The sequence below is a fragment of the Chiloscyllium punctatum genome, chromosome 8 (assembly GCF_047496795.1).
Source record: "Chiloscyllium punctatum isolate Juve2018m chromosome 8, sChiPun1.3, whole genome shotgun sequence".
In the NCBI taxonomy this organism is placed as follows: domain Eukaryota; kingdom Metazoa; phylum Chordata; class Chondrichthyes; order Orectolobiformes; family Hemiscylliidae; genus Chiloscyllium; species Chiloscyllium punctatum.
The window spans coordinates 122823915-122851801 of NC_092746.1; the positions used below are offsets into that span (position 1 = coordinate 122823915).

The 27887-nt window shown below is 44.1% G+C and overlaps 1 protein-coding gene across 5 annotated transcripts; it reads right to left on the bottom strand.

The window, feature by feature from the left end:
• eef1db (eukaryotic translation elongation factor 1 delta b (guanine nucleotide exchange protein)) lies at positions 1 to 27887 on the bottom strand. Of its 5 annotated transcripts, XM_072576391.1 has the most exons (10): positions 22996 to 24050; positions 18873 to 19008; positions 13685 to 13756; positions 10337 to 10411; positions 9750 to 9776; positions 8229 to 8307; positions 5296 to 5408; positions 3920 to 4129; positions 708 to 902; positions 1 to 95 (listed from the first exon to the last, which is right to left on the bottom strand). In XM_072576391.1, exons 1-10 carry the CDS (start codon positions 24045 to 24047, stop codon positions 57 to 59), a joined length of 1998 nt encoding a protein of 665 aa, XP_072432492.1. In that variant the 5' UTR covers positions 24048 to 24050; the 3' UTR covers positions 1 to 56. The 5 variants fall into 5 exon arrangements, with proteins under 5 accessions (XP_072432492.1, XP_072432488.1, XP_072432487.1 ...); XM_072576387.1 differs by lacking the exons at positions 9750 to 9776; positions 10337 to 10411 and adding an exon at positions 27778 to 27863; XM_072576386.1 differs by lacking the exons at positions 9750 to 9776; positions 10337 to 10411 and adding an exon at positions 25220 to 25246.

Here is a 27887-nt window from a genome sequence, read left to right on the forward strand (position 1 = left end):
AAAGGTATCTCAATTCTCCTTTATTCTTCAGTGAGTTTGCAAAGACTCAGCAGTCTTTAGATCTTATTAAAAGCAGCAATATCAACGCTTTGCACCTGAAAAAGAAAGTAAAGTTTCTGATTAGAAGAGCCAGTCACACCAACTTACCGCCAGGCTGCTAGGGCACTGGGATAAAATGTGCAGATGCGAACCCCAGAATGGATATATCTTGCAAATGCCAGAAGTAGGAACATTGTAATGGGGAACAAGAGCGTTCTGTCAGCATAGAGTCCAGAGGACATTGCTGGGCTGCAGCTCCCTGGAGGATGGGAGATGGAACATGTTCAAGGACATATCACAGTTGGGTGGATAGGGCCCTGAATCAACCCTCTGAGACATTCACAGTCCCACCAGAGGGTCTGGTGTTGAGGCAAGGCTGGCATTAACTGCCCATCTCTGGTGTCCTCAACCTGGTGGTGTTAGGCTGCTTTCTGTGATTTGTGCAATGCAGCTATTCTGAGCGGGCCATTAGGGAAGGAATTCTGTAATCATGGCCCAAGGATATCGAAGAAATAGCTGATTTATGTCCTGCTTTGGAGAACATGTGAGGGAAGTGATGTGAGGGAGACACTCCACCCTACCATGACAATTCTAACTGACCCAGCTGCAGCAATGTTTCAAGCTCCCTCAGCCCCCCACCACAGCCAGCTTTACAGTTCAATACTCACGTAATCCTCAAACTTGGTGATTTCTTCCTCCAGCAGATCCGTGCCGACCTTATCGTCCTCCACCACACACTGGATCTGGAGCTTCTTGATGCCATACCCGACAGGGACGAGTTTGGAGGCTCCCCACACCAAGCCATCCATCTGGACAGTCCGCACACACTCCTCCAGCTTCACCATGTCTGTCTCGTCGTCCCACTGCAGAGAACAGGCCCGCACCTCACTCCAGTGACACTTTAAATCACACTCCCAGAAAAACAACACTGACTGTCCAAAACAGCTGCTCTTGTCTGAACGTAGAAACAGTAACTGAAGATGCTGGAAAGCAAATTCTGGATTAGTGGTGCTGGAAGAGCACAGCAGTTCAGACAGCATCCAACGAGCAGTGAAATCGACGTTTCGGGCAAAAGCCCTTCATCAGGAATAAAGGCAGTGAGCCTGAAGCGTAGCTTATCTCTCCACGCTTCAGGCTCACTGCCTTTATTCCTGATGAAGGGCTTTTGCCCGAAACGTTGATTTCGCTGCTCGTTGGATGCTGCCTGAACTGCTGTGCTCTTCCAGCACCACTAATCCAGTATCTTGTCTGAACGTGTCCATCTACCATCTCAGTTGTGCAGCAGCCCTCGCTGACGTCAGCGATCGCCCCCCACTCCCCCCCCCCCCCCCCTGCAGGGAGCCAACTGCCTGCTGTCATAACCCTAGTTTCAGTCCAGACAAGAGCTGGATTTCCTGTATGGGCTGTGACTGGGTAGTTAAGCTCAATTGTACATTCATGTTTCCTGCCAACATCACTAATGTCGACTGTGTATACTAAATTGTATACCTCACTGTGTCTAAGTACCTTACGATCTGTATGTCCTTGTTGCTACGATTTGCCATTACTGCTTGCAAAACAAAACTTTTAATGTACTTAGGTACACGTGACTAGCATCAATCAAATCAAAATTGCAATTGGGGCCCAGGAATCTCCTTGGGACTGCATCACATCTCCATTACTTTAATAATAAAATTTCAATTGAAATCCATGCTCCCCCACTGTTTAGGCTATGAAAACGTTAAACAATATCGGAACAGATACGGATTCCTAAGAAATGCTTTTAAATGAACAGAAATTACAAAACAGACTTCAGTAAAGTTTTAAAAGGCTAGAAAAAAAAAATCAACTCCATAAAACCAGAAAATGACTTGCCTGCTGCTTCTGGTTTAATTTCTGGGATTACAGCTTGAACAGTGTACACACTGGAAAATGATGCTTCTTTTTTGGGGAATGGGAGACTGTGAGATCAGGTCAAGGTGAGATTCAGAGGTGGTGATCAACTGACCAATAGACTTCTGATGAAGGGAATTACATGTTTCTGGGCTGAGGTATGCAGATTTGACCCAGAAATACTTACAACTGCAAAAAGGATGGAGTAAGGGAGAGCTCCATCTTATGAATGTATTGTGAAGAGATCAGAATATTGTGAAGAGATCCCCAGAGCCTACTTCAGGATATCACTTGGCAACATTCCCATTCATAACATGAACTGTTCACTCAACTATATCACAAAGGGATACTTTCTTTATAAAATTAGGCAGAGTGAGTGGGGAGAAACTGTTCCCACTCATTGAAGGTACAGGCAAAAGAAGCAACTAGGGGTTGAGGTCTCCATGGAGGCATCGGGGGACATTTGTGAGAATGCAAAGATGATCTTGATTTGTAATAGGACCCATGCCACGCAGCTAAAGATTCTGCATTGGATCTATCTAGCCCCAGACCATCTCTCAAAGTTTAAACTGGGAGCACCCCCTTTTGTCCTAAATTTAAGATAAACACCGGTACTCTCACTCATTGTTTATGGAATTGCCACAGGCTCCATACCTATTGGAGTTCTTTAGCAGGGATTACAGAGAGGGTCTTCAGGTCCAAGTTTAAGATGGACTGTATTGCTCCTCTCTTGGACCTACCCAATATTCCCTCTTTGGATGCTCATGGGGAAAACTTTTTAATATCCCCACTTTCCACACTAGGAAAAATATTTTAATATGTTGGGTTTCTGAAACCCCCCCCCCAGACTTGTTGGGTTGGTACAGGCTTATCATGGAACATATCCCTCTGGATATTTTTGAGTATAGTGCATCAGAAAACAGAAAATTTTCAAGTAATATGGCAGCCCTTTCTGGACTACTTGGATGCAGAGTTATCTGTCTTTTTAACTAGGGCTTTCGTGTAGCTATGACTTAGTGTACTTGATGTCCTTGAAGGAAGAATTGAGTACTTTGTGTGCAATACGCAGTGCTCTTGGAGGTCGAGAGCAGTGTTGTTGTGCTGAGCTGTTCATTAACTACCTTCACTGATTTGTCTATTTTGCACATGGGTTTAGTAGTGTTTCAGTTGTACTGTTCATGCTTTTTTTTCTTTTTGTTGTTATATGTATATAGAATAAGGTTAACTGGTGTCGTAATTTCTTTTTGAATGGTTTTGTAAAGAAAGAAAAGTTTAATAAAATTATCTGTTTAAAAAAAAACAAAAGAAGCAATAGCAACATGAGAAATGATTTTCATGCAGTGTGGTTAGAGACTGGAATGCACTGCTGGACACAGCTTTAATGGTGATATCCAAAAGGGAAGGTTAAAGGAGGAATGTGCAGGGTTACGGGAAGACGACAGACAAGTGACATGAAATGAACCGCTCATTGGGAGAACCACTGGCCTCCTCCTGTGCCACAATTCCAACAACGTTTTAAAAATTTCCAAGTCTTGATTTGACAGAATCGGATAGCACAGAAGGTAGGCAATTAGCAAGGTGCCTGAGCCAGTTTCTTGAAAGAGTTTCTCAATCATTCCCATTCTCCTGCACTGTCCTCCTTTTCATGGAGATTGTATTGTGCGCTGACTGTTATTAATCGATTTGCTTCCGATCCACATTACAACAACCCGCAGTGCAAAGTTTAGTAACCTTTTGTCAAAACTGCCAGACCTGCTGTGCTCTCCAGCAGTTTTTGTTTCAAGTTTCCCATGGCCAGAGCTCTGTGTTTATTACAATATTTCATTCTGCCTCTGCTGCTTTTGTCAATATCCTTCAATTTGTTTTCCTCTGGTTACCAACTCCTTGGTTAGTAAAACATTCACTCTGTGTACACTATGTTAGTTAGTTGGAAGGACGTGGAATGAAGTGCACTGTGCGTGTGTGTGGGAGAGGGGGTGTTGGATTGGCTGAAGGGAGGATCACTTACTGGTTTCACATCCAGGAGGATGGAGGACTTGGCAATGACGGCAGGTTTCTTGGATTTCTTCTCTGCGTACTGACGTAAGCGCTCCTCACGGACCCTATCCTTTTCTGCCTTTTCATCATCATCATCACTGCTTCCAAAGAGATCAATGTCATCTTGATCATCATCATCATCATCTTCATTCTTCTTAACCTCGGGCTTCGTTGTGCTGGGCTTTACACGCAAGTGGAATGGCCACAGGTTTATTGACAAAAATCAGTATGTAGCAAGACAGGAGAAAGTCTACCAACTTCACACTGAGACTTATACAAAACCAATAAACTGGTCAGTAAGAGGCAGCAACTGCAAGTTATGAGGTAGGGTCAGGAAAATATAGGGTGGGGTAGCATGGAGAAACTATGACAATGTCAAGGGGTGATGGTGAAGACAGTGAATGAGACAGCAAGCTTCAAACTGTGTCAAAGGTTTGCTGAACATTTTATACCCATTTCAGAGAACAGATGGCCTGTGTTAACATCTCACCTGTAAACTCTGCCAGTGCCACACTCCTTCAGTGCCTGTCTCAGCCCTAAATCAGAGGGTTTTTTTAGATTACATTACATTACAGTGTGGAAACAGGCCCTTCGGCCCAACAAGTCCACACTGACCCGCTGAAGCGCAACCCATCCATACCCTTACATTTACCCCTTACTTAACACTACGGCAAGTTAGCATGGCCAATCCACCCTAACCTGCACATCTTTGGACTACGGGAGGAAACCCACGCAGACATGGGGAGAACATGCAAACTCCTGCAGCCTACAGTTCTGAACCTGCAGGATTATATTAGAATGTAGAATATCCTTTATTGTCATTATGAGTTGACATCTATAGCACTGCCAGGTTATTTACTGAACTCTTCCCCATTCACTGTACATCTCGACATTTCCCTCAATAAATCCCTCGCTCCGCTAATCTCCCCATTTTCAGGTCGCCATCCCTGTTACTCCAATTTTATTCCCCAATTAAATGTCCACAACCAAAACTCTCCTATTTACAGGGACTCACTGATAACTCCCCCCCCCCCCCCCCACCCCCTTGTTTTCTCCTAAATTATTCACAATCCCTGAAGCATAATGGAATTTTGTGGAAAGGTAACTCTTTCCACAGTTTTCCTAAAGGTTCTGTGCATATGGTCACCACATGAAGCACGTGGACAGAGTCAGACGCAGCCCTACATGATGCCCACCATGGTGGAATAGCACACTGACATTCAGGCTGCCAGGTGAGATACTGAATCCATTCTCCTACACTGGGTCCAGCCCATGTTCTGGGGCAGTGGGGGTGAAGAGAGAGAGATAGAGAAGACGGGAGGAAGAGCAGAAGGTAAGAAGATTTACCTTGTTGTGTTGGGCTTGTGGGCAGATTGCAGGCTGTGTCCTGACCAAAGATTTCTCCAACGTGGACACACGGGCTTCCAACTTTGACATTGCCAACCGCAGGTCTTCCACCACTAACAGGGAGCGAAGAGGAAATGCATCAAGTGCCACACACCCACAGGCATATACTGGGAACATAGAACATTACAGCACAGTACAGGCCCTTTGATGTTGCGCCAACCTGTGAAAATAACCTGATGCCCATCTAACCTAGACCGTTCCATTATTATCCATATGCATGTCCAATGCCCATTTAAATGCCCTTAACATCGGCAAGTCTACTACTGTTGTAGGCAGGCCGTTCCAAACCCCTACTACGGAGTGAAGAAACTACCCTAATATCTGTCCTAAATCTATCACCTCTTAATTTAAAGCTATATCCCCTTGTGTTAGCCTTCACCATCCCAGGAAAAAGACTCTCAATGTCCACCCTACCTAACCCTCTGATTATCTTATACGTCTCAATTAAGTCACTTCTCAACCTTCTTCTGTCCAAATAAAAAAAACAGCCTCAGGTCCCTCAGCCTTTCCTCGTAAGACCTTCCTTCCATACCAGGCAACATCCCAGTAAATCTCCTCTGAACCCTTTCCAAAGCTTCCACATCCTGCCTATAATGCAGTGACCAGAACTGTACTCAATACTCCAGGTGTGGCCTTACCAGTGTTTTGTACAGTTGAAGGATGACCTCGTGGCTCAGAAATTGAAACCCCTACCAACAAATGCCAACACACCATATGCGTTCTTAACAACCCCTATCAACCTGGGTGGCAACTTTCAGAGATTTATGCACCTGGACACCAAGATCTCTCTGTTCATCTACACTGCCAAGAACTTTGCCATTAGCCCAGTACTCTGTATTCCTGTTATTTCTTCCGAAGTGAACTACCTCACACTTTTAGCATTAAACTTCATTTGCCACTTCTCAGCACAGCTCTGCAACTTATCTATGTCCCTTTGTAACCCACAACATCCTTCGGCACTATCCACCCAACTCTGCCTACCTTAGTGTCATCCGCAAATTTACTGACCAATCCAGATCATTTATAAAAATGACAAACAGCAGTGACCCCAAAACAGATCCTTGCAGCACACCACTGGTAACTGAGTTCCAGGGTGAACATTTCCCATCAACCACCACCCTGTGTCTTCTTTCAGCTAACCAATTTCTGATCCAAACCGCTAAATCACCTTCAATCCCAAAACTCCGTATTTTGTGCAATAGCCTACTGTGTGGAAAATTATCAACCACCTTACTTTCATCCCTACTTGTTTTGTCACCTTCTCGAAGAACTCAATAAGGCTTGTGAGGCACGACCTACCCTTCACAAAACCGTGTTGACTATCCCTATTCAAATTATTCCTTTCCAAATGGTTATAAATCCTACCTCTTATAACCTTTTCCAACACCTTACCCACAACCAAAGTAAGGCTCACTAGCTGATAATTACCAGGGTTGTCCCGACACCCCCTTCTTAAACATTTGCTAGTTTCCAGCCTTCTGGGACTACTCATATCGACAATGATGACGTAAAGATCAAAGCCAAAGCCTCTGCAGTCTCCTCCCTGGCTTCCCAGAGAATCCGAGGATAAAATCCCATCTGACCCGGGATCTTATCTATTTTCAAACCTTCCAAAATTGCTAAAACCCCCACTTTGTCAACCTCAATCCCATCTAATCTTGTAGCCTGTATCTCTGTTTTCTCACTAACATTGCCCTTTTCCAATGTGAATACTAATGAAAAGTATTCATTAAGCGCTTCTCCCATGTCCTCAGATTCCACACACAACTTTCCAATACTATCTTTGATTGGCCCTAATCTTACTCTACTCCTTCTTTTATTCCTGATATACCTATAGAAAAGCAGTGCATCTCCTGTTACCCAGGGAAAATAGCTCCTCCTTGGTGAGTACAGCAGATTGGTGGGTTTTTGAAAATGTATTGATTTTGGTCTTGTGTGAAGTAAAGGGTACATCGTGAACCACAGCAGTGGAGACCAAGTACCAAACAAACTTATTTCAACTTTCTTGGGCCATGAGGTGGATGCTTTTCAGGAGTTGACTATGGTTAGCAGGAAAACATTTGGCTAAAGGGCCTGGTCCAGTGAGAATTCAGACAGATAACAAAAGCAGTAAAAATGTGGATGATTTGTTCAAGTGTCTATTGGACTGAAGAACAAATGAAGTTAAGTCAAATAAACTCTGCTCTTTCTGAACACCAGAATAGACACCCAAGTTGCTCAACCTCTGATCATATAACAACCCCAAATAAAAAACAATCTATTGCAGATACTAGAAATCTGGGACCAGCACAAAGAGGATGGTGGAGAAACTCAGCAGGTCTGGCAGCATCTGTGGAGGTAAAAAAAAAAGTAAACCTTTGGAGTCCAGCACGACTTGCTCAGAACTCAATTCTGAACAGAGTTCTCAAGTGGACTGCAGCGGTTCAAAGCAGCAACTCACCATCACCTACTCAAGGGCAACTAGGGATGGGCTATCAATGCTGGACCAGGCAGCAAAGCTCACAGTTCATCAGATACAACCTGCTTTTGTCATCACTATCCTTTCCATCTGGATAATGATGGAACAGAGATTTAGTTCCAAGTCACAATGGGATGGCTCACAGGAAACTTCATGAGCTTTTGGTGCCATGTCTTTCCCAAACGATAGACACCTTCAAGTTATCATCTTGATTATTCCACAACAAATCCCAAGGCACAGCTTGAAGAGCAACAAATGGATTGCTCACAATATTCTGGCCAATGCAAGAACGTGTGGCTGAATCACTAACACAATGCAGATAGCTCAGATAGGAGTGACATATCTCCACATCACCCTCTTCCCCTTTTACAGTCACAACACACTGACCAAACTGATGAAAGAAACTCCCACTTACCCTGGTGCAAGCTCTGATTCTCCTTCTCTAGGCTGATGACCCGGGCACACATCTCGATATCTGAACATTGCACAGTACTCTGAGGAAAGAGCACACGGGAATTAGCCTTACACGCACACGTAGAGTTGTGTGTGTGTGTGTACGCGCACGTGGAGTTGTGTGTGTGTGTACGTGCACGTGGAGTTGTGTGTGTGTGTGTGAGAGACAGAGACAGAGAGAGAGAGAGAGAGAGAGAGAGAGAGAGAGAGAGAGAGAGACAGACAGACAGAGACATGTTCAAACAGCAGTGAGTGAGACAATTCTTCCTCCAGCCCTCCTCCCCATTTGGCAAGCGGTCGAGTGACAGTAGGTGTTCTGATTAATGGTAAGACTGATTTTTGCAGTTTATCAAATGGGTGCAACAGAAAGAGAAACCAGGACTCCCCTGGAAATGAACAGAAAGCACTCTCTCTCACACATACATACTCAGGGCAAGCAAAAAAAGGAAACCCCGAATGCCCACACATTTGCTGATTCATGCATTTGGTAATGAAATTACTTTTAAGGGATAACTGATCAATAAAAAAAAAGCTAGTTGAACGCTCAGTGCATCAGGGGCTTTTCCCTCCAGGTTAGAAAGAGCCATGAAGTTTGACTCCATGCCAATGTGTTGTTACAGGTCTGAGAAGCTCCCTGAGGTCACTATTTGATTCCATTCCAACCAGACTAAATGGACTTTGCAGTAATGCATGAGTTCAGGGCAGATAGTTCTCCGACTCCATGATTGAATAGTGGGCTGTATGTAGATCCACATTCCTTTATTGGGAACAGAGAGAGCTGCTCGAAGGTAAACACTGGGAATAGGGAAACAGGAACTGCCCCATGGCCCAAACTCAATAAGCACTGGTGATAAAGTAGTCATTTCAGGGGAAGCAGAACCTCAGTGCAGAAATCCATTCATCATGTACAGCACCTCTCACTGTATGGTAAAGCTGAGGACAGGGATTCAAGTAGGTGATCCCCAAGGGAGAGTGAAACATCCTGCTTGTTATATTGCAAACTTCACCTGGGACAGAACATTCAGTTCTTTTGGCCTTGGGAGTGGGGGCAACAGATTCATCAGCACGCTCAGGCTCAAAGAGGGTAAAGGGCAGCCCCGACTTGAATATGGAAGGCCAAACTGTGAATGGCATGAAGCTGGCAGACAGCAATCACAAACTGTTACAGGCCAACTTGCAGATTGACTCCGATGGGGCTTACCATGACACTGGGCAGCACCCGTGTCCAAAAGCTTACTGAGAGACAGGGTGCTGGGGATGAAAAAAAAACTGAACCTGGCTATGGTGGGCATTTAAATGCTTCCCTTAGCAGGACACACACCAGACAAACTAGAAATCTGCGGCTCAGCTCTGCATGCAGCAAGTGTGAAAAAGCCACATTTTATGTCATTAAAGAAAAGGCAAATTTGAAGAATCGCTCAGAGATAGAATCGCTCAGCTACAACCCACCCCCAAACCAAAAAAGCTGCAGCACTGTACTTACATTCTGATGATTTACAAGCAAGACATTCTTCTCAGGAAACAAAAACAAGCAACAGAGCTTTAGTGCTGTGTCAGCAGACATTATTAAAACTCTTTGTTTCAATTCCAATGCAGCTACAAAAAACTGGAAACAACTCAGGAACAGCATGGCCCTGTTCCATGAAAAATAGTGGGTATTGTGTGGAGGTGAGTGTAACGTGGAAGCTCACCAAGGTGAAAGGATATTATGATTCAGTGATCAGCACTTTACACTCCAGTGTTAATTATAGTCCAGCACAGAAGAGATCAACACCCAAAGTGCACATGCGTGCACGCACACACACACACACGCATACACTAGGATGCATTGTGATAACACTGGAGAGGAGAAATACACAGACATAGTCTCATCTTTGTTCATAAGACAAGAGACCTAAGACAAATATACAATGCACAGGTCAACTCAACTCACTCCAAAATGTAAGATGGTGTAATTTAGTAAGTTTACAAACAGCAATACAGGTAATGGGTTTTAGTGAAGTTAGTGATGTGCTGGGAGAGGTCAGCATGCCACCCAGAATCCACACTGGTGTTGCCATGGAATCTCACGTGGCTTGAAGGGGGATCGACGTTATCCTGGATTGTTTCTTTGGGATTATCACTGGCCTCCCAAGTGGATTGGATCTGATTATGAAAATACATGCACACACTGTACTATGGTGGTCTCATAACACCGCCATAAGGTACCAACTATATCTCCACGCAGACTAAAACACACAAGATTCACATTACACTAACTTAGCACTTTAAGACAGGAACCCAAATTAGCTGTTTTCATGAATTTGCTCAACAGTATGGTCCAGTTTAACAGTGTGATACCCATTTAATTGTCACTAACCTTGGTGTCAATTCAGTGAGTTTTTAAAACCATGATCTGGGGGTCAGTTTCATTTACTCCCTTCAGTGCACTTTGATTCCCTATTCTTTCATGGGAGATTGTCCTTTTTTTTAAAAAATTGAGAAAAGCCCCCTCCTTAAACAAGCACCAAAGCTTGTATTGGATCTGAACAGGCAGTTCTCATTCCCACTGCTTTAAGGTGCTTCAGAACACAGTCAAGTTGAAGCAGAATTTTCACATCAATTTATTTACGAAATTCAACTTGCCAACATCGGCTGAACCATCCAGGGAGAGTGGGGATATGCCTGACCAGAGTGTGAATATTTACTCTGACATGCGTGAACTCGAGTGGTCACTCTCCAAACTCAATTCTAATACGAACACCTAATGTGGCAGCCATCTTTCACAGATATGCATAGAAATATTTGGGAGGGGGGAGGTGGAAGAGAATAAAATACTTAATTTTAGAAAAACTGTTAAGTGATTTAGCAAAGGACTGACTGAGATGGAAGCTATTTAAGATGCAAATGAGACTTGCCATTGTCTGTAAATATTAAGCCCACAATTGGCTCTCTCCACAATACGTTCTGCATAACTGTTGTGTGGGAAGGTTCAGATCCCTTTCTCACAGGACCAAGATTAATGTAGAACATCCTGGTTCAACTCTACAAGACATGAAAGGGCATGGGCCTGATCACTTTACAACACAGAAACAGATCACTCAGCCCAAGGCCACTTATGCTGCACTTGGAACTTATTAGCACAGCCCTATCGGCATAATCCCCAATTCCCTACTCCCTCACATCCTCACCTGTCCCCATTCCTCAATGGGGATTTGTGATATTGAGCTCCACATTCTGACCACACTCCATGTAAACAGGCTTCTCTGAAATTCCCTATTAGATTTCTTGGTGACTCTCTGATACTGATAGCCCTTAGATACACTTTTCCTCACAAGAGGAAACATTCTCTCTGTATCCACTCAATCAAAACCTTGCTTAATTTTCAAAAACCTCCAGCATCCCAGACTGTAAAGTGTTTAAAAAATCTCTCCAGTGCTTCTATATTTCTTTGTAATAAGGCAATTAGAGTTATACACAGTATTCCAGATAAAGTCTTGCCAAAGATCAATGCAAATTTGGCAAAACGTTTTACATTTCATTCATACAAATACTTGTTTTAGTGGCATCAGGTATTGTGCACATCATTTTTGAGAGATTAGCTGCACTAACTTAACTAGAGTGATCCTGAGAACACTGCACTAGATGTTCAGTGTACAGAGAGTTAAACCAGCTAACCGAAACAAAAACAGCCCCATCTAGTGTTCGCTCAGCTGCATCAGGAGAAATTAAAATGTACACGTGCAACAGATGCACGTCTAATTCAGATCATCAGGGAATTCTGTATAATTCAGTACAGCCCAAAGAAATAGCAAGAAGTGCAAACCAGCTTCTGTAAGGAGCAGATCATGCTTACTGACGCTGACCGAATTCTACATATGAACTAAGTCGGATTTCTCCTTCTGGAATTTGGAGTTAATAACTATTCAAATTGACATGAACAGAAGTCTAGAATAAAGAAGACTGAGTCTTCTCACCCTCCAGTTCCCTCACCACCATCCCAAACAATTACACAAACTACAGCTGTTAGAGGGAGTTAGAGGGTTATGGGTGATTTAACAATTTTCCAAGATATTAAGAACAGCTAGGGTTCAGCTCTTTGCACAGTTGAGAATGAGGGAACATGGCCTAAAAATCAGAGTCAGATCTTCTATTAGTGAAACTATGAACAAATAGCATCAGACTCTGGGTCAATAGATCAAGATTGATGGCATTCTGTTAACCTATGGGTAAAGAAGGACATTCTGTTTCCGCTAGTTGGTATGTCAGTAACTAGAGGTCACAATTTCAAGTCTGTCAGCAAGAGAGCCAGGAGTGAGAAGAGAAGATACCTCTTTACTCAGAGAGCTGTTAGGATTTGGAATGCGCTGCCTGGGAGAGTGGGAAAGGTGGATTGCACAGGAGGGTTCAAAAGAGAGCTGGATATATATTTGTAAGTGCAGAACTTAGAGGGCTACAGAGAGAGAGCTGGCAAATGGGACTAACTGAGTAGCACTTTGGGAGGCAGTACAGACACAATGGTCAGATGGCCTCCTTCTGTACTACTGACGCTTCGGGCAAAAGAAGGGCTTTTGCCTGAAACTTCGATTTCGAAGCTACTTGGATGCTGCCTGAACTGCTGTGCTCTTCCAGCACCACTAATCCAGAATCTAGTTTCCAGCATCTGCAGTCATTGTTTTTACCTCCTTCTGTACTATAACATTCTATGCTTTTATTCTATATAACATTAAGGCATTTAGGGACAAAGTTGGATATATGGAACTTTATTGCATATCAGAGCTCAACGAGTCACAGAACAGTCTCAGGGGCTCAATAATCTCCTCCTGTGGAATCCAAGTCCTGTATCTTCCACGAATCACATCACTAGCTTCCCTCCACCCACAGCAAAGATCAGATACAATAGGCATTACCTTTGGTTACAGAGAACAGAATCAAAAGCAAACTGCCTATTTTATACTATTACCCAGTTGGAGAGTTACACAGGATAATGATGGCTGCATTTATTTTAACAATACAGTAAGTAGCTACCAACGGGTTCAAAGGGACAAATAGGCCTGTCTTCTGTCATTTCTTATACCAGGAATTTAATGAATTAGCTGAATGTGACTTTATTTACAATTTGTTGAGTCAATCCTAAAGTTTCATTCAGACTTAATTGGGAGTTAATTTTGGTAATTAGCTATTTAGTTAAATTATGCTGCTTTATTACTGTCACATATTTAAGAAAGTTCTTTTTGTTAAAATACCCAATTCTATTCTTAGTCACGACGTGAAAAGACACCAACTTGCGCAGACATTTTAAAACAGAATGCAGAGCAAAAACAATTTAAACCATTGCCTAGCTTTCAAACAGTTTAGTGTCATTTTTTGGGAAATTCTTTATGTACAACTAAACGGGCATCTCAAGTCTGCGGCCAGCTACGAGGAGCAGGTACTCACTCCGGCCAGTGACTTCTGGATATTCTCCCTGGCTCTGGCAATGTCTCGAAGGATGTTACTCGCTCCATTCTCCTAGGCAGTGCAGAAAAAATTTGGTCAACAGCTTGATCTCTGGTCAAACGACAGCAGAAATAAAGAGAAAAATCTGTGGGTTATAATCACTGGTTCAGGTAGAAAACTGCAAACCAGTAAAAATGCAAGAAACAGGTAAACTTAGTGGACCCCCAGTCAAACAATAGGAAGGATGAATAGAGACACACATCCAACCCATAAGGCAGTAATTTCGTTGCCAGAGAGTAGCTAGACTCTAGCTGGGCTAGTCCTCCTCCAATTTTCTATGTTTACAGAAAGAGTGTGGGCCGTAGAGAAAAAGGACAGCCTCACCAAACAGTAGTCGGAATAAAATTGCAATTTATTTGTAGAAGTCAATTCTCCTATCCCACCCAAATTTCATTCACATTCTGACAACTGAGATAAAGAGAATGATCGGAACTAACAGCATCAGCATTCAGAAACAGAGACCCTGCAGGCAAAATGGAGCACTAACATTTCTGTCACGTGCTATTTAAAGCCCTATCCCATAATTAATAACATTCACAAGTGTAAGGAGTGCGTTTCTATGCACCAATGCACTTTTTAAAACATGCATTCTGACAATCTGAAATGCACTGCCTCAGAGTGGTGTAAGTGTAACTTTCAAAAGGAAATTTCAAAGATAATGGCAACGCACACAGTCAGCTGCGCAATACCAAAATACTGCTCTTGCTGGAAATCTTGTGTCAACGTTGGACACCAGAAACTGAGATTTACAATTATCATGTTACCATGTGCAATGGCTTTTGGTGTGGCGGAATGGATTAGAAAATTCCAATTCACAGAGAATGCTGGAAAAAGTCTGGCAGCGTCTATGGAGAGAAAACACAAGTGAACGCTTCGAGTCCAATATGACTCTTCTTCAGAACTATTTCTTCATAACTCATAGCATTAACTGTTTCTCTCTCCCAGATCTGCAGAGTTCCTCCAGCATTCTGTGCATTTGTTTCAAAAGTCAGCAGTGTACTGAGCAACAAGCAACGGAGGTAAGTCTTACTGGATAGCTCTTTCAAAGAGCCAACATAGTTAGGACAGGCCGAATGGCCTCCATTTGTGCTCTTCCATTCTATATTTCTACAAGATGACTACTGATGGCTGTTGAGTTTCTACAGCACAGATTGAAGGGCTATTAGAAGCAAACTTGCATCAGGTGGCTCCCTCTCCACCTTTATCCATTGTCTCTCACTCTGGCTTGTGATTTGGCTACAGGTTCACAGTCACTGGAGACTCCCCTGCACCCTGACCCAGTGGTACACTTTGTCCACTACTTAGTCATATCGAACAAAGTGAGACATCGAACAGAGTCCACTTCCACTTCCTTCTCTCACCTAAAACCGACAGGAGCTGAGGGAATAACTCCAGCTCCAGGGGCTAACACTGGGGGGAATCAATTTCAGAATGCCTGAATGACCTTAAGATCAGTATAACATGCTAGGAGTTTTCAAATATATTTTCATACAATTACACCAGTTTCCTGCTAGCTTAAATTTACTCCAAATACCTCAACAAATTATCAGCAAATTCAGCAATGAAGATTTAGATGATTCAGTAAGGACCAAGAAAATGGTAAATGACGGGGAGGTGTGGCATTGTTAATAATGGACAGTATTACAGTGCAGAAAGGATATTTGAGGACTCATCTACTGAGATAGTATGGGCTGAGGTTAGAAACAGGAAAGGAGAGGCCACCCAATTGGGAGTTTTCTATAGGCCTCCAAATAGATCCAGAGACATAGAGGAAAGGATAAGATTATTCGATAGGAGCTAGAGTGACACGGTAGTTATTATGGGGGGCGGGGTTTAACTTTTCAAATATTTACTGGGAATACTATAGTTTGAATACTTTAGATGGGTCAGTTTTGTCCAATGAGTGCAGGAGGGTTTCCTGACAGAACATTGACAAGCCAACAAGGAGTGAGGCCACACTGGATTATCGAACCTGGGTAACGAACCTGGCTAGATTTTAGATTTGGAGGTAGGTGAGCACTTTGTTGATAATGACCACAATTCGGTTATGTTTACTTTAGCGATGGAAAGAGAAATGTATATACTACAGGGCAAGAGTTATAGCTGGGGGAAAGACAACTATGATGCAACTAGGCAAGACTTAGGATGCATAGGACAGGGAAGGAGACTGCAGGAGATGGGCAAAATTGAAATGTGGAGCTTATTCAAGAAACAGCCACTGCGTGTCCTTTGTAAGTATGGACCTGTCAGACAGGGAGGTAGTTGGCGAGTGAGGGAGCAGTGGTTTACTAAAGAAGTTGAATCTCTTGTCAAGAGAAAAAAGAAGGCTTATGTTAGGATGAGACGTGAAGGCTCAGTTGGGGGCGCTTGAGAGTTACAAGTTAGCCAGGAAAGCCCTAAAGAGAGAGAGAGAAGCGAAGTCAGGAAGGGACATGAGAAGTCATGGCAGATAGGATCAAAGAAAACCCGAAGACTTTATATAGGTATATAAGCAATAAAAGAATGACTAGAATAAGATTGGGGCCAATCAAGGAAAGTAATAGTACGTTGAGGCAGAGGAGATGGGGAAGCACTAAATTAATAGTTTTCATCAGTAGTCACACTGGAAAAAAATGATATTGTCAAGAAGAATACAGAGATACAAGCTTCGAGAATAGGTGGGATTGAGGTGCACAAGGAGGTGTTAGCAATTCTGGAAAGTGTAAAAATAGATAAGTCCCCTGGGTTGGATGGGATTTATCCTAGGATTCTCTGGGAAGCCAGGAAGGAGACTGCCGAGCCTTTGGCTTTGATCTGGATATCAACTTGTCTACAGGAATAATGCCAGAAGACTGGAGGATAGCAAATGTTGTTTCCTTGTACAATTATTTCCCGGAAATAATGATTTATTTCCACATTAAGAACCCAGTCTTCGAAGGCAGGATCAAAAAAGTCAAGCTTCCCAAATAACAGCATAACGCTTAACCCCCCCAACTTGCAGACAACCGCTGCAAGAAAATTTCTTCAAGATCATATTTTTCTCTATCATCACCACTGAAATGTGACAGCCGGCATCCTGTCACCGAGTCACCCTTTACTTACACGTGCATAGTATTTGACACTGGGTCTAGCCTGCTCAGAACGAGCTTTCAGGGTCAACAGAATCTCTGACATGCCTGTTTTTAAAATTTTTTTCCCTCCTCAGTAGAAAGACACCAACAGCAATAAATAACATACACTGACTATGGGGTTCCAGGTTGTCCAACATCAGTCCCCTCTCCTCTTTAAAAAGAAAAAAGTGGAAAGTCTTTCATTCACAGATTCAGCTCCCTCAGAGCCAGCTCTCAGAATACATAGAATGGCTGGCACTGCTTTTGAAAAATTGAAGGGGAGGGCACGGATTTAAATCAAAATAGAGTTAGAGTTAGAGGGGGTGGGGAGACTTCTGTTTTTTTTTTCTTTTTCTTTCTCAGAGACAACAGAACCTCTGACAGTCATGTCTTTTCCCCCCCAGGCATTCATGTTGTGTCTGTGCAGGTGTCGGGACACAGTGAAAGACACAAGGTGTTTGAATCTTTATTCGGTTTCCAACACCAGGAAGAAAAGAAACACCCAAGTGGCCAGTGATAAGCAATGCCCTTCACATCAAAGGGCAATGCTGTGTGATCAAGCAGTGAAGGGGAGGGCAGGGATGATTAAATCAAAATAGAGTTGGATGTAGTACACTCCACTCCCTGCAGTGCCCACCTTTCCCTGAAAATCACAAGGGTATTCATGCATGTTTATATCTGTCAGCCAGGGCTCCCTGATTGGACCAGATTGACAGCCTAATCAGGGACTCATTCTATGAGGTCTCCCTGGCTGACCCCATTACAATCACTACTATTGTGTGTTAGACATTAGTTAGGGCAACAAGGTACAACAATGTAAATCTTCAGCAGCCTGTTATAATCAGCCAGTACTGCCAAAACAGCAGCCTCTATTCCAACACTTGCTCTGTGGTACGAGGAACATTGCAGTGGCAAATTTTGGTATCAAGATTAAACAGAAGTTACCAGTTACTTTTGAGGATATGGGTGTAATGTTCCTTACAAACTGGATAGCTTTGTCGCATTAGCTCAAAGATAAGGGACTGCAGGAAAGTACAAACATTAGCACCGTACAATTTATAGGTGCAAATCACAGAGAAAAGTGGGACTTTAGATTTGAATTCGAAGGAACTTTCAGGTTTCTCCAGAAGATGAACAGAATGAGTAGTCTAAGTAAAAAGAAGACAGGATTGTGTTTTGGACACTCTTGATTAAGTGCTGCTTGTCACAAACCTAACAAAATGCTGCTGCAAAATCCATCAATCTGATTATGGGTGATATGGTCCTGGGCTCTGTGACAGTCAGGACTCCCAGCTGTCTGACTGCACACTGAAAAATGTCTGATGTTCCTTAATTAAACCTCTGTCTCCTCCTTTGAAAATCTACCTCTCTGACCAATTTTTTGATCACCTGCCCTGATGTCTCACTTTGTGTCTCAATATTCCAACACTGTCTGTTATCTAAGCATTGTAGGATGATTGACCCTGTTATTAAGTGCTATTAAACACAAATTCCTGCTGTTTTACATCAAAAATGTTCCGGCTGTTGGAATCTATTAGGGTGACTACATTAATGTAGTCAGACCTGTCGGGATGAAAAGAAAGTTTTGATTGGAAACAAGTAGTAGTAGTAGTAAATAGGGGGAAGGACAGCAGAACATGCAGCACCTGACAGGAAAAACATAAGGAGTTACAAGCTAAAGCTATCAAACAGTTCATCTTCAGCCACTGACTGATGTTCTGTACATGCTTCTGTTTTCAATCAAAACAGCCACATTTTGATACTGCCTTTTAAACAACAGAAGGTCATGTGGATCAGGATCTCACAAAGTCAACTCTCAAAATGGAAAACACAATCCACTGATAGCAGTGGTTCAAGAAGGCAGCTCACTACCACCTCCTAATGGGCAACTAGGGACGGGCAATAAATGCTGGCCAGCTAGTAATGCCCAAGCCCCTTGAGTGAATAAAAAAAAAGCAAAAACTACTTGAAGGGTTAATAATGTCTGATTAAACAAGTTACACAACACAAGGGGTTAACACTAATGCTTTGTAACGTACCTGCTTGGCTGGGGAATTCTGTACTTTGTTGGAGACTGGGCCGTTCAGTTTAATGTAGTATTGCATCTCGGCATCATCATACTTGTATTTATCGAACCAGATCTTTTCCTCTGCAAGGAAGTTAACTGCCATGTTCCTGTAAGGTAGGCACAATTAGACACAGTAGTTCACAGTAAAGAGATACCGTTCACAACATTTACACAACACATCACTATCAACAGACTGGAACATGGTAGCTCAATAGGAGGGGTCAGGCGGCAGGAATTTGCACTTTGTCTTACCTCTCAATGTTGCCTAAAACAAATTTGTTGTTCCCCCAATGCACTGTATAATAACTAAGGGAGTAAGTAATTATAACATATTTAATACACAATCACACAACATTTGCCCCTCAACATCAAAACGAAATGGCGGTGAGATGGCATACACAGCTCACTCCATATGGGAGTACCACATCTCTACAGTGAGCTTTATACCAAGTCCAAAGAGGGCACTACAACCTATCAACAACCACCCCATCCTCTCAAGCAGAGGAAAGTCCAACTTAATCTGGCTCTTACTTTATTTGCGTGGATTCTATAGAATCTTGTCGAGGGTCGGTTTAGCTCAGTTGGCTGGATGGCTGGTTTGCGATGCAAATGGACACTAACAGCACAGGTTTAAATCCCATGGTGATCACCAGGAAGGACTATCCTACTCAACCTCTCCCCTCACGTGTGGGGTGGCGACCCTCAGGCTACATCTCTCTCTAATAAGAGCTCAGCCCTATGGTCTGGTAAGAACGTGGTGACTTTACCTAACACCTCCAGCTTACTCCTCTAATCCAACAAGATGCCAAGTCACAGTGGTTCTGCAATAGTGATCAGCTCGCTGTGTATCATGTCCGCATATGAATTTTGGCTGTGAGATATTGAACCATGGGGTGCATCACAGGGCCCTCTTGTGCCCAGGAACTCAATTCAGCTTGGGAGCTGAAAGGACTAACCCTTTCTCACTGTACTGGGTAACTGCTCGGTGGCCCCTCACTCCACGTTTCCCCTTGTAAAGCAGCAGCAAAAAAACTAAACAGTGCCACAAAAAAAATCTGAGAACCATGCAACATGCAGCATGTGATGACAGAAACGAGCAGCAGAAAGCCAGTCCTCTAGACTATCCCCAGTAGCCTGTCCAAGGAGTCAGAAAAACCACAGCCTCTATAAAGCCTCCCCACTCTCAAAAAAAAAACAACCCCCAACATCTACAGCAACACAAGCTGCAGCCAAACACTCCTTTAAAAAAGTGCTCAGTTACTTATTCCTCTCACCCCGAGGGAGACTAGATCTTGGGAGAAGTGGCTAGCCAGGGAGCATGCTGTTATAAAGCACTGTTTGAATTACAGCATGTACACTGTGTCTGTTCACAAGACATCAGCCACCTGAGGGACAAAGGAGTCATTAAGAGATGCTCATTTTAAAATCACCAGGGTGAGTAATTTTAGTTGTAGCTAGGTTGCAGCTTGTGAGAAAAGGTTTAGAGAACTTTACAGATAATAATAATGAAACTATGCAATATTTAAAGCAATTCACAAAATAAGGAGCAGAATAAATAGGATTCCATTTGATGTGAATGGGATGAAAAAGGAGTGGGAACATTGGAAAGGGAGACTGGGGTAACATTTTGAGCTGGTGTCCTACATCAGAACTTGCTGAAGGCACCATTCAATAACATATTGACTTTCTATTCCTTGTGTCACATGACAATGAAACTGTCCGCTGCCAGGGGGATTATCATACAGAGCACAGACATTGGGGAGAGCGTGCATGCACAGATGCAGAGAAACAGAATGAGCAAGTATCAACAAACACACCTACCAATCACGGGCAGCATGAGCCCACAGGCTTCACCCATGCAGGGAAGGCCAGAGATGACAGGGATATTAGGAAACAAAAATGTTACTGGGGACAAAAAGCACTGACAAATAACAGGAAGAATAAGTTCAGCTTCAAGAATCCCTGACACACAATTAAAGGACGATAGGATGGCTGAAGTTTGACTCATTGAGCATTATTTGCAGACAGGTCATCAGGATGTCTGACCAATGATTGTAGGGAGCCGGACAATTAACAAGACAGGAGGATGAACTGGATTGTTCTTCAAAAGAGGTGACATAGGCCAGATGGACCAAACGGCCACAGTCTGCACTTTTTATAAAATTCTTTGTACAGTAGTGTAGTGGTCATGCTACTGAACCACAACATAGACTGATAATTCAGAGAATGTGGTTTCTAATCCAACAAAACAATTTGAAAATTTTTATTCAGGTCTAAACTAAGAACAGAGCTCCAAGTACAAGCGATTGAGAAACTGACAGATTATTTGAAATATTCAACTGTTCTGCCAATGCATCTTTAGGAAAGGAAACTTACTGTCCTTACCCTCTCTGTCTTAGTCAAGGCTTTTAAAAAATTCATTGATGGGATATGGGCATCGCTGGCTGGGCTAGCATTTATTACCCATCCCTAGTTGCCCTTGAGAAGGTGGGGGCGAGATGCTTTCTTGAACTACTGCCGTCCATGTGCAGCACAATGCCCTGAGGAGGGATTTCTAGGGTTTTGACCTAGCAGCAGTGAAGGAATGGCAATATATTTCCAAGTCAGGATGGTGAGTGGCTTGGAGGGCAACTTGCAGGTAGTGGTGCTCCTATGTTTCTGTTGCCACTGTCCTTCTAGATGGAAATGGTCATGGGTTTTAACAGGTGCTGTCTGAAGGCTCCAGCCCTACTACCACATGCGGGCACATCAATCAGCAATTCATAAAAACACACCAAAACCCTCTCAACGCAACCGGCGCCAGGGTGAGATTTAAATTCAACATAATAAATCAGGAATTACAAGCTAGCGTTAGTGACAAAGGCAATGAAACCATTGTATAGATCATAAACACCCTCTGATTCATTAATGTCCCTTATGGAAGGAAATAGATAAATAGATAGATACCCTACAATATGGAAACAGGCCCTTCGGCCCAACAAATCCACACTGATTTTTCGAAGGGCAACTCACCCAGACCCATTCCCCCACCTTGTATTTACCCCTGACTAATGCACCTTACACTACGGGCAATTTAGCATGACCAATTCACCAGGCCTGCACATCTTTGGACTGTGGGAAGAAACCCATGCAGACACAGGGAGAATGTGCAAACACCACAAAGTTGCCCAAGGCAGGAATTGAACCCGTGTCCCTGGTGCTGTGAGGCAGCAGCGCTATCCACTGAGCCAACATACCACCCTTTTGCCATCTTTACCTGGCTTGGCTGACATGTGACTCCAGATCCATGGCAATATAGTAGACTCAACTGCCCTCTAAACGGAGCATTTTAAGGGCAATTAGGGATACACAACAAATCCTGACATTGTTAGTTACACCCACACTCCATTGAAAAATGCGCCACAGGGCAGGAATGAACATAAAATTAATGGTACGCAGGTATGAAGGCTACATTAAAAAAAACATAAAAAGGCACGGAAATAAACATAGCACTACCAGTAAGTTCTTTTCTGCACCCGTCAGTATTTTAGAATATAACATGACAGACCCTCCACCCACATCCAATACAATGGTGTACGTAAAACAACTCTGCTTCACCCTCACTGCTCCATTACAGTCAGAGTCCCTGGATCATATCACTCCTCACAACAAGTTGGAACTTTGTCGTGCACAGACTGGAAACTAAAAACTGGCAACACCCATTCTACCTCAGGAAATTCATCACCCCACCAATGTGTAAAATTGCCCCTGAATTCCATTACTCCCCCCCAATCCCTGTGAATGGATGCTCATGTGGAGTCCAAAAATGAGTAGTCAGAACATACCAACCACAAAAATCCACACAGATCAAGGGTAACAAGGTTCGAATGGGACTCAGCAAGACTTAACATGGTCCTGATTAACTGGAGGCAGACATGATTCCACCCAAATCCACTTGCCTTCAAAGTGCTGGCCCTACTTCATGAGGATTGAGCTAGAGACACAAAACCAAAGAAGATCCAACGCATGCTGAAAGATGGCTCAAAAATCAAAACTAACTTCACAGCTAAAAGAAGGGGAACGGTTAGGAAATATTCAATATGTGTCAAGCCTACTTATCGTGGAGCCTCAGGCAAGGTGGTGCAGGAGCAGCTCTCTCCACTAGTGGCGCCTGCGATGGTTCTAGTTTCTGAGGCTGGTCGGCAGCTCTCCGCATTTGAGCCAGATGATAACGTAACTCGGCGGCATCATATATGGGTTTATTGAACCACACCAGCTCACTGTCCTCATGGACAAGGTGCTGAGCAGCAGCCAGAGAATCCTCATTTACTGGGGACAGCAAGCAGCGAGAACCATTGCGATGGGCAGAAGCAAGGCTGGGGGCAGCTGGTCTCTGGCTCTTTGGCTGGGGATAGCCTTCTTTGACCAGGGCTGGGCTACCATACAGCTTCTCATGATAGAGTCGCTCAGCATCATCGTACAGTGGCTTTTCCAGCCAAACCTGGAGTGCCAATGGGAAGTGGCTGGCATTTGGGAACATGCCATTGACCAAAGAACTGGGGTCTCGTCCGGTGGGGAAACCGGGAGTGATGGGGGTGGCAGGGGTAGCGCTGATGTAGCCTTCATCTGGAGTTGCCCACAACTTTGGGGCAGTGGTGACCCCAGAGGTTGGGATGGGGAGGGAGCGTGGGATGTCGCAGACTCGTGACCGTAGGATGAACAGACGCTCAGCCTCGTCAAAAGTGCTCTTGTTGAGCCAGACACCGTGCACCAGTTGATGCCAGGCAACTAGGGGGCGTGCCTCACGGCTGAGTTTGGCATCCCTGCCAATTGCTTTGGTTGTGGTTACTGTGTCCTTCACTGGCTCTGGACTAGGAATCATAGGAAGCCCGGTCATCTCCAGCTGGCGTGAACGCTCCACCTCTTCTGGCCAGGCACGTTGAGATTGCTTCCTCCGTTGCATCATTCCCGCCTCTTGTTCCTGCCGACTATCCTCTGTGGCCACAACCCAGGTAGATGGTGCCAACTCAGCGCCCTGGGCAGCCTGTACCACAGCAGAGGCAGCAAAGGCCTGCTGGCCCTCATGGAACAGTCTCTCTGCCTCATCGAACTTGTACTTGTCCATCCATATCGTCTCCAGCAGGTAGGGATGCTTCCTGATTCTCATCGTCTGCAGCGTCCAGTTCAACACAGCAGAAGGGAAAGAGATAACACAGTAAACAAAGAAATAAACAGAGATGGCACACTTCAAATAGTTACTAACAAATGATACAGACTAGGTGAACCAGGCAGGAAAGTCCTGATAGAGCAGCTTTCAGTTAAACAGCAGAGCCTACATTCAAACGGCCTGTGTTTCAGATATCGCTGCTTTCTGAGGATAACCATACAACCAAATGTAACCTCCTCAATGTTTAGCGCAACCAAGTAGCATTTAAAAACCTTGAGACTCTGAGCCTGAGTGATCAGGGAACAGTGTCCTAGTCCCACACTGTAAAGAGTTCCAGATTCCCTTGAGTGGGTGAGGTTAGAAAACAGGCCCCATGGCAGAGTGAGGGAACCCGGTGGAGATGAGTAGGGAAACTAGACCACCAGTTAGTACTGTATTGGGGACAGAGGGGCACACAGTGAAGTTTGTCTGGTCATTAGCTTTGTGCTGGAAGCCACAGGCACCACTTCAACATGTAGCACACAGCAGCTTCATCAGGGATCAGAGAAAACTTGGAAACCACTAGGAAAACCAACATCAGGCAGACCCGGCTGTTTGGTTTCCATATAGTCAGTCCATGCTCTGGGAACGCTCCATTCACACTTGGTCTAACAGCCAGATGCTGTGAGGGCACATGGTTTAATCTGACAGCAAACTCTGGGCTGCTCAGAGCTACAAGTCTCTACAGGATAAACCCAGCAACACTGGGTGCTTTAGAGAAGACCCCGAAAGGTAGGGGGGGACAGGGAGTGGAGCTAAAAGGATGCTGTATAATGATAGGTACTCACCTTGTTCTCCTACAATTGACAGCATTGAAGAAAAAAAAAGAGAACATTTAAAAAATGATTGCCACAAATACAAACATACAGCATTACAGCTCACCACCTCAAGGACAGATCAAAAAAGCAGTGCTTGCATGGGCAGTGGGGAATGAGTGCCAAGGCAGCTTACTCCCAGGGCTCAACTGGAGTCCCTGCAGGAGTCCCCATTGGCAATGAGAACAACGTATACTCTTCTGGTCTGAACTCAGTCCAAGCACTGAAGATAACTTAGCAAGCAGCACTCACACCTAAATCAGCAAGTTTGAGTCTCACTTCTGACCTGACCAACCAATCGATAGAGCTCTGTATTACCTGAGGTGCCATCTTTCCAGTGAGATGTCAAATGAAGGCATCGTTAAAAGATTCTATAATGGGATTTCAACGATCAAGGAAGCACACACACTCAATGTCATTTGAAAAGATCAGCTCCTTGATATATTGATCTTTGCGTGAGCTTGCTGTGTACACTGATTCCTACATTTCTACACTGTAACAGGGACTTCACTTCAAAAGCACTTAATTAGCTGTAAACACTTTGGGATATCCTGAGTTCGTGAGTGGCACTTATATAAATGCAAGCAGGCCTCCTGTTTGCTGACGAACAGTACTCTGGTAACACAGACTAATCCACTGTGAGCCCTTTGCATTCGGGAGCAGCAGCTGTACTGGACGCCCACATTCCCTGGTACCAGTGACACATGCTGGCATCAAACAATCAGACAATTCTCAGCGAGCAAGAACCTCCTGGTCCCATTCCATCACCAACCCGGTCATGAAAACACTCCTGTTGTATCACAGCTGTCAGCCCCCATTGACAGTATCATAGCTGACAAGTCTGACAGTCCAACATTGTACTTACAGTTCGATTCAGCTCTCGACATTCTTCGCAAACTCAGGCAAATCTTTCTGAGTTTACCCGTTTTGTATGAGGACTCCTTTGGAATCAACCACAGCTATAAAGTTACTGTCTGCTGACAGACACGCCACCCCTGATGACAACGAACACCCGCGCTCCAAAATACAGAAGTAGACCATTTAGCCTGTCGAATCACACCTAGAATTAAGTGGAATGTACTTCGCAGGAACAGGCCATTCAGCCCCATAGTTTGCGCTAGTGTTTATTTTCCACACAATCTTCATGTTATTTTGTGTATTCTGTGTAGTGGCCTCAAATAAATCTTCACAGGGCCACAGTGGGAAGTGCTAAGGTTTGCCTGAATGTAATCAGGATGCAGTCAGAAACTGCGAAAGTTAGCTGCCACCATGGACCTGAGGCAAACATTGAGACAACGAGGTTACACTTCATGCAGATTCGGCATTTTAACAACCCAACCCTTTTGTACCGATTCTCCGCATTAGGATGAGAAGGAGATCATTTAGCATAATCGCGTCCTTTTCATTGTCTTGCAAAATACCAAAGATCTGTAACCTCAAAACCAGGAGTCACAGCCCATGCTCACTTTATGCTAAAACCAGAGAAACTGTTTCTATTGGTTGATGGCACACAAAATGCAAGGAATATGCATGGAAGAATCTTCAATATCACCTCCAAATCCCACGACGAGTTGCATAAGCAAAAATTACAAATTATGTCAAAAGGAAAGATGACAATCACTCAAGGGAAAATAAACCAACAAGGATGGAGCAAGCCAATAGAACCGACAGGATTACTCCAAAGACAGTATGGACTCAATGGGCCAAATAGCCACTGCCTGGGACATAAATACACAATGGCACACCCACAGCTATTCAGCTCATTCCATTCCCCTTCCAGTCCCCACCCAATTGTTTGCCTTTCAAATTGCTTTATCACAAAGAACTGAAATTAACTTAACAACTGATTAAAGAAAATATTTTTAAAATCTTCTCAATATCAAGTTTAAAATTATGAACTAATTGACTGAATGACTCAGTTTTTCCATGCTGCTGACCTTTGCAGCAAAGCGTCTGTGGATTAGGAGGGTCAATGAAATGACCTTACTCAGTACAGTGTCAAGAATAGAGTGGTGCTGGAAAAGCACAGCAGGTCAGACAGCATTTAAGGAGCAGGAAAATCGACGTTTCAGGCAAAAGCCTTTCATCAGGAATCAAAACCAACACTGCATTGTATAGAATCTTCCAAAAGGCAACCCAGGAGGTTTGGAGTGGGGAAAGGAGGATTGTAGAGCTCTTGTAGCACACAGTTCCCTACCTCTGAGCCAGGAGGCCTTTGACCATCAGAAATTGGGGCAGAATTAGGCCGTTGGGCCCATCGAGGCTGCTGCGATATTCAATCATGGCTGATGAGTTTCCCAATACTAGATTAGTGGTGCTGGAAGAGCACAGCAGTTCAGGCAGCATCCAACGAGCAGCGAAATCGACATTTCGGGCAAAAGCTGATGAAGGAATTTTGCCCGAAAAATCAATTTCGCTGCTCGTTGGATGCTGCCTGAACTGCTGTGCTCTTCCAGCACCACTAATCCAGTATTTGGTTTCCAGCATCTGCAGTCATTGTTTTTACCATCTTGATGAGTTTCCCAACCCCATTCTCTTGCCTTCTCCCCATACCAATCGAAAACAAATCTATCTCTGTCTTGAAGGCACCAGTGACTTAGCCTCCAAGCCATTTGTGCCAGTGAGTTCCATAGATTCATCATCCAGGGACTGGGAGCTTCCTGTGCCCCACGTGGGCAGTGGACGCTGCAGTTCACAACCGGTGCCTCCAGGGGGCGATCGCTCCCGCACCCCCGCCTCAAATCCCGATAACAAACTCAAACTCTTCATTTTAACGGTCACCCACAGCAGGCACTCCCTTCTTCCCTCTCTCCACTCCCCTCGGTGTGGCCCGGGAATGTAACGCCAGAGTCGGGGCCGCTCTATCGGACACTCACCACGACATCTCCCTCAGCGCCCAGCGTCACTGCCTTCACCCCGTGTCGGAAAGACCGCGCCTGCGTACTCGCGGCCCCATCCCCGACTGAAGAGCATCCGCATGCGCCGG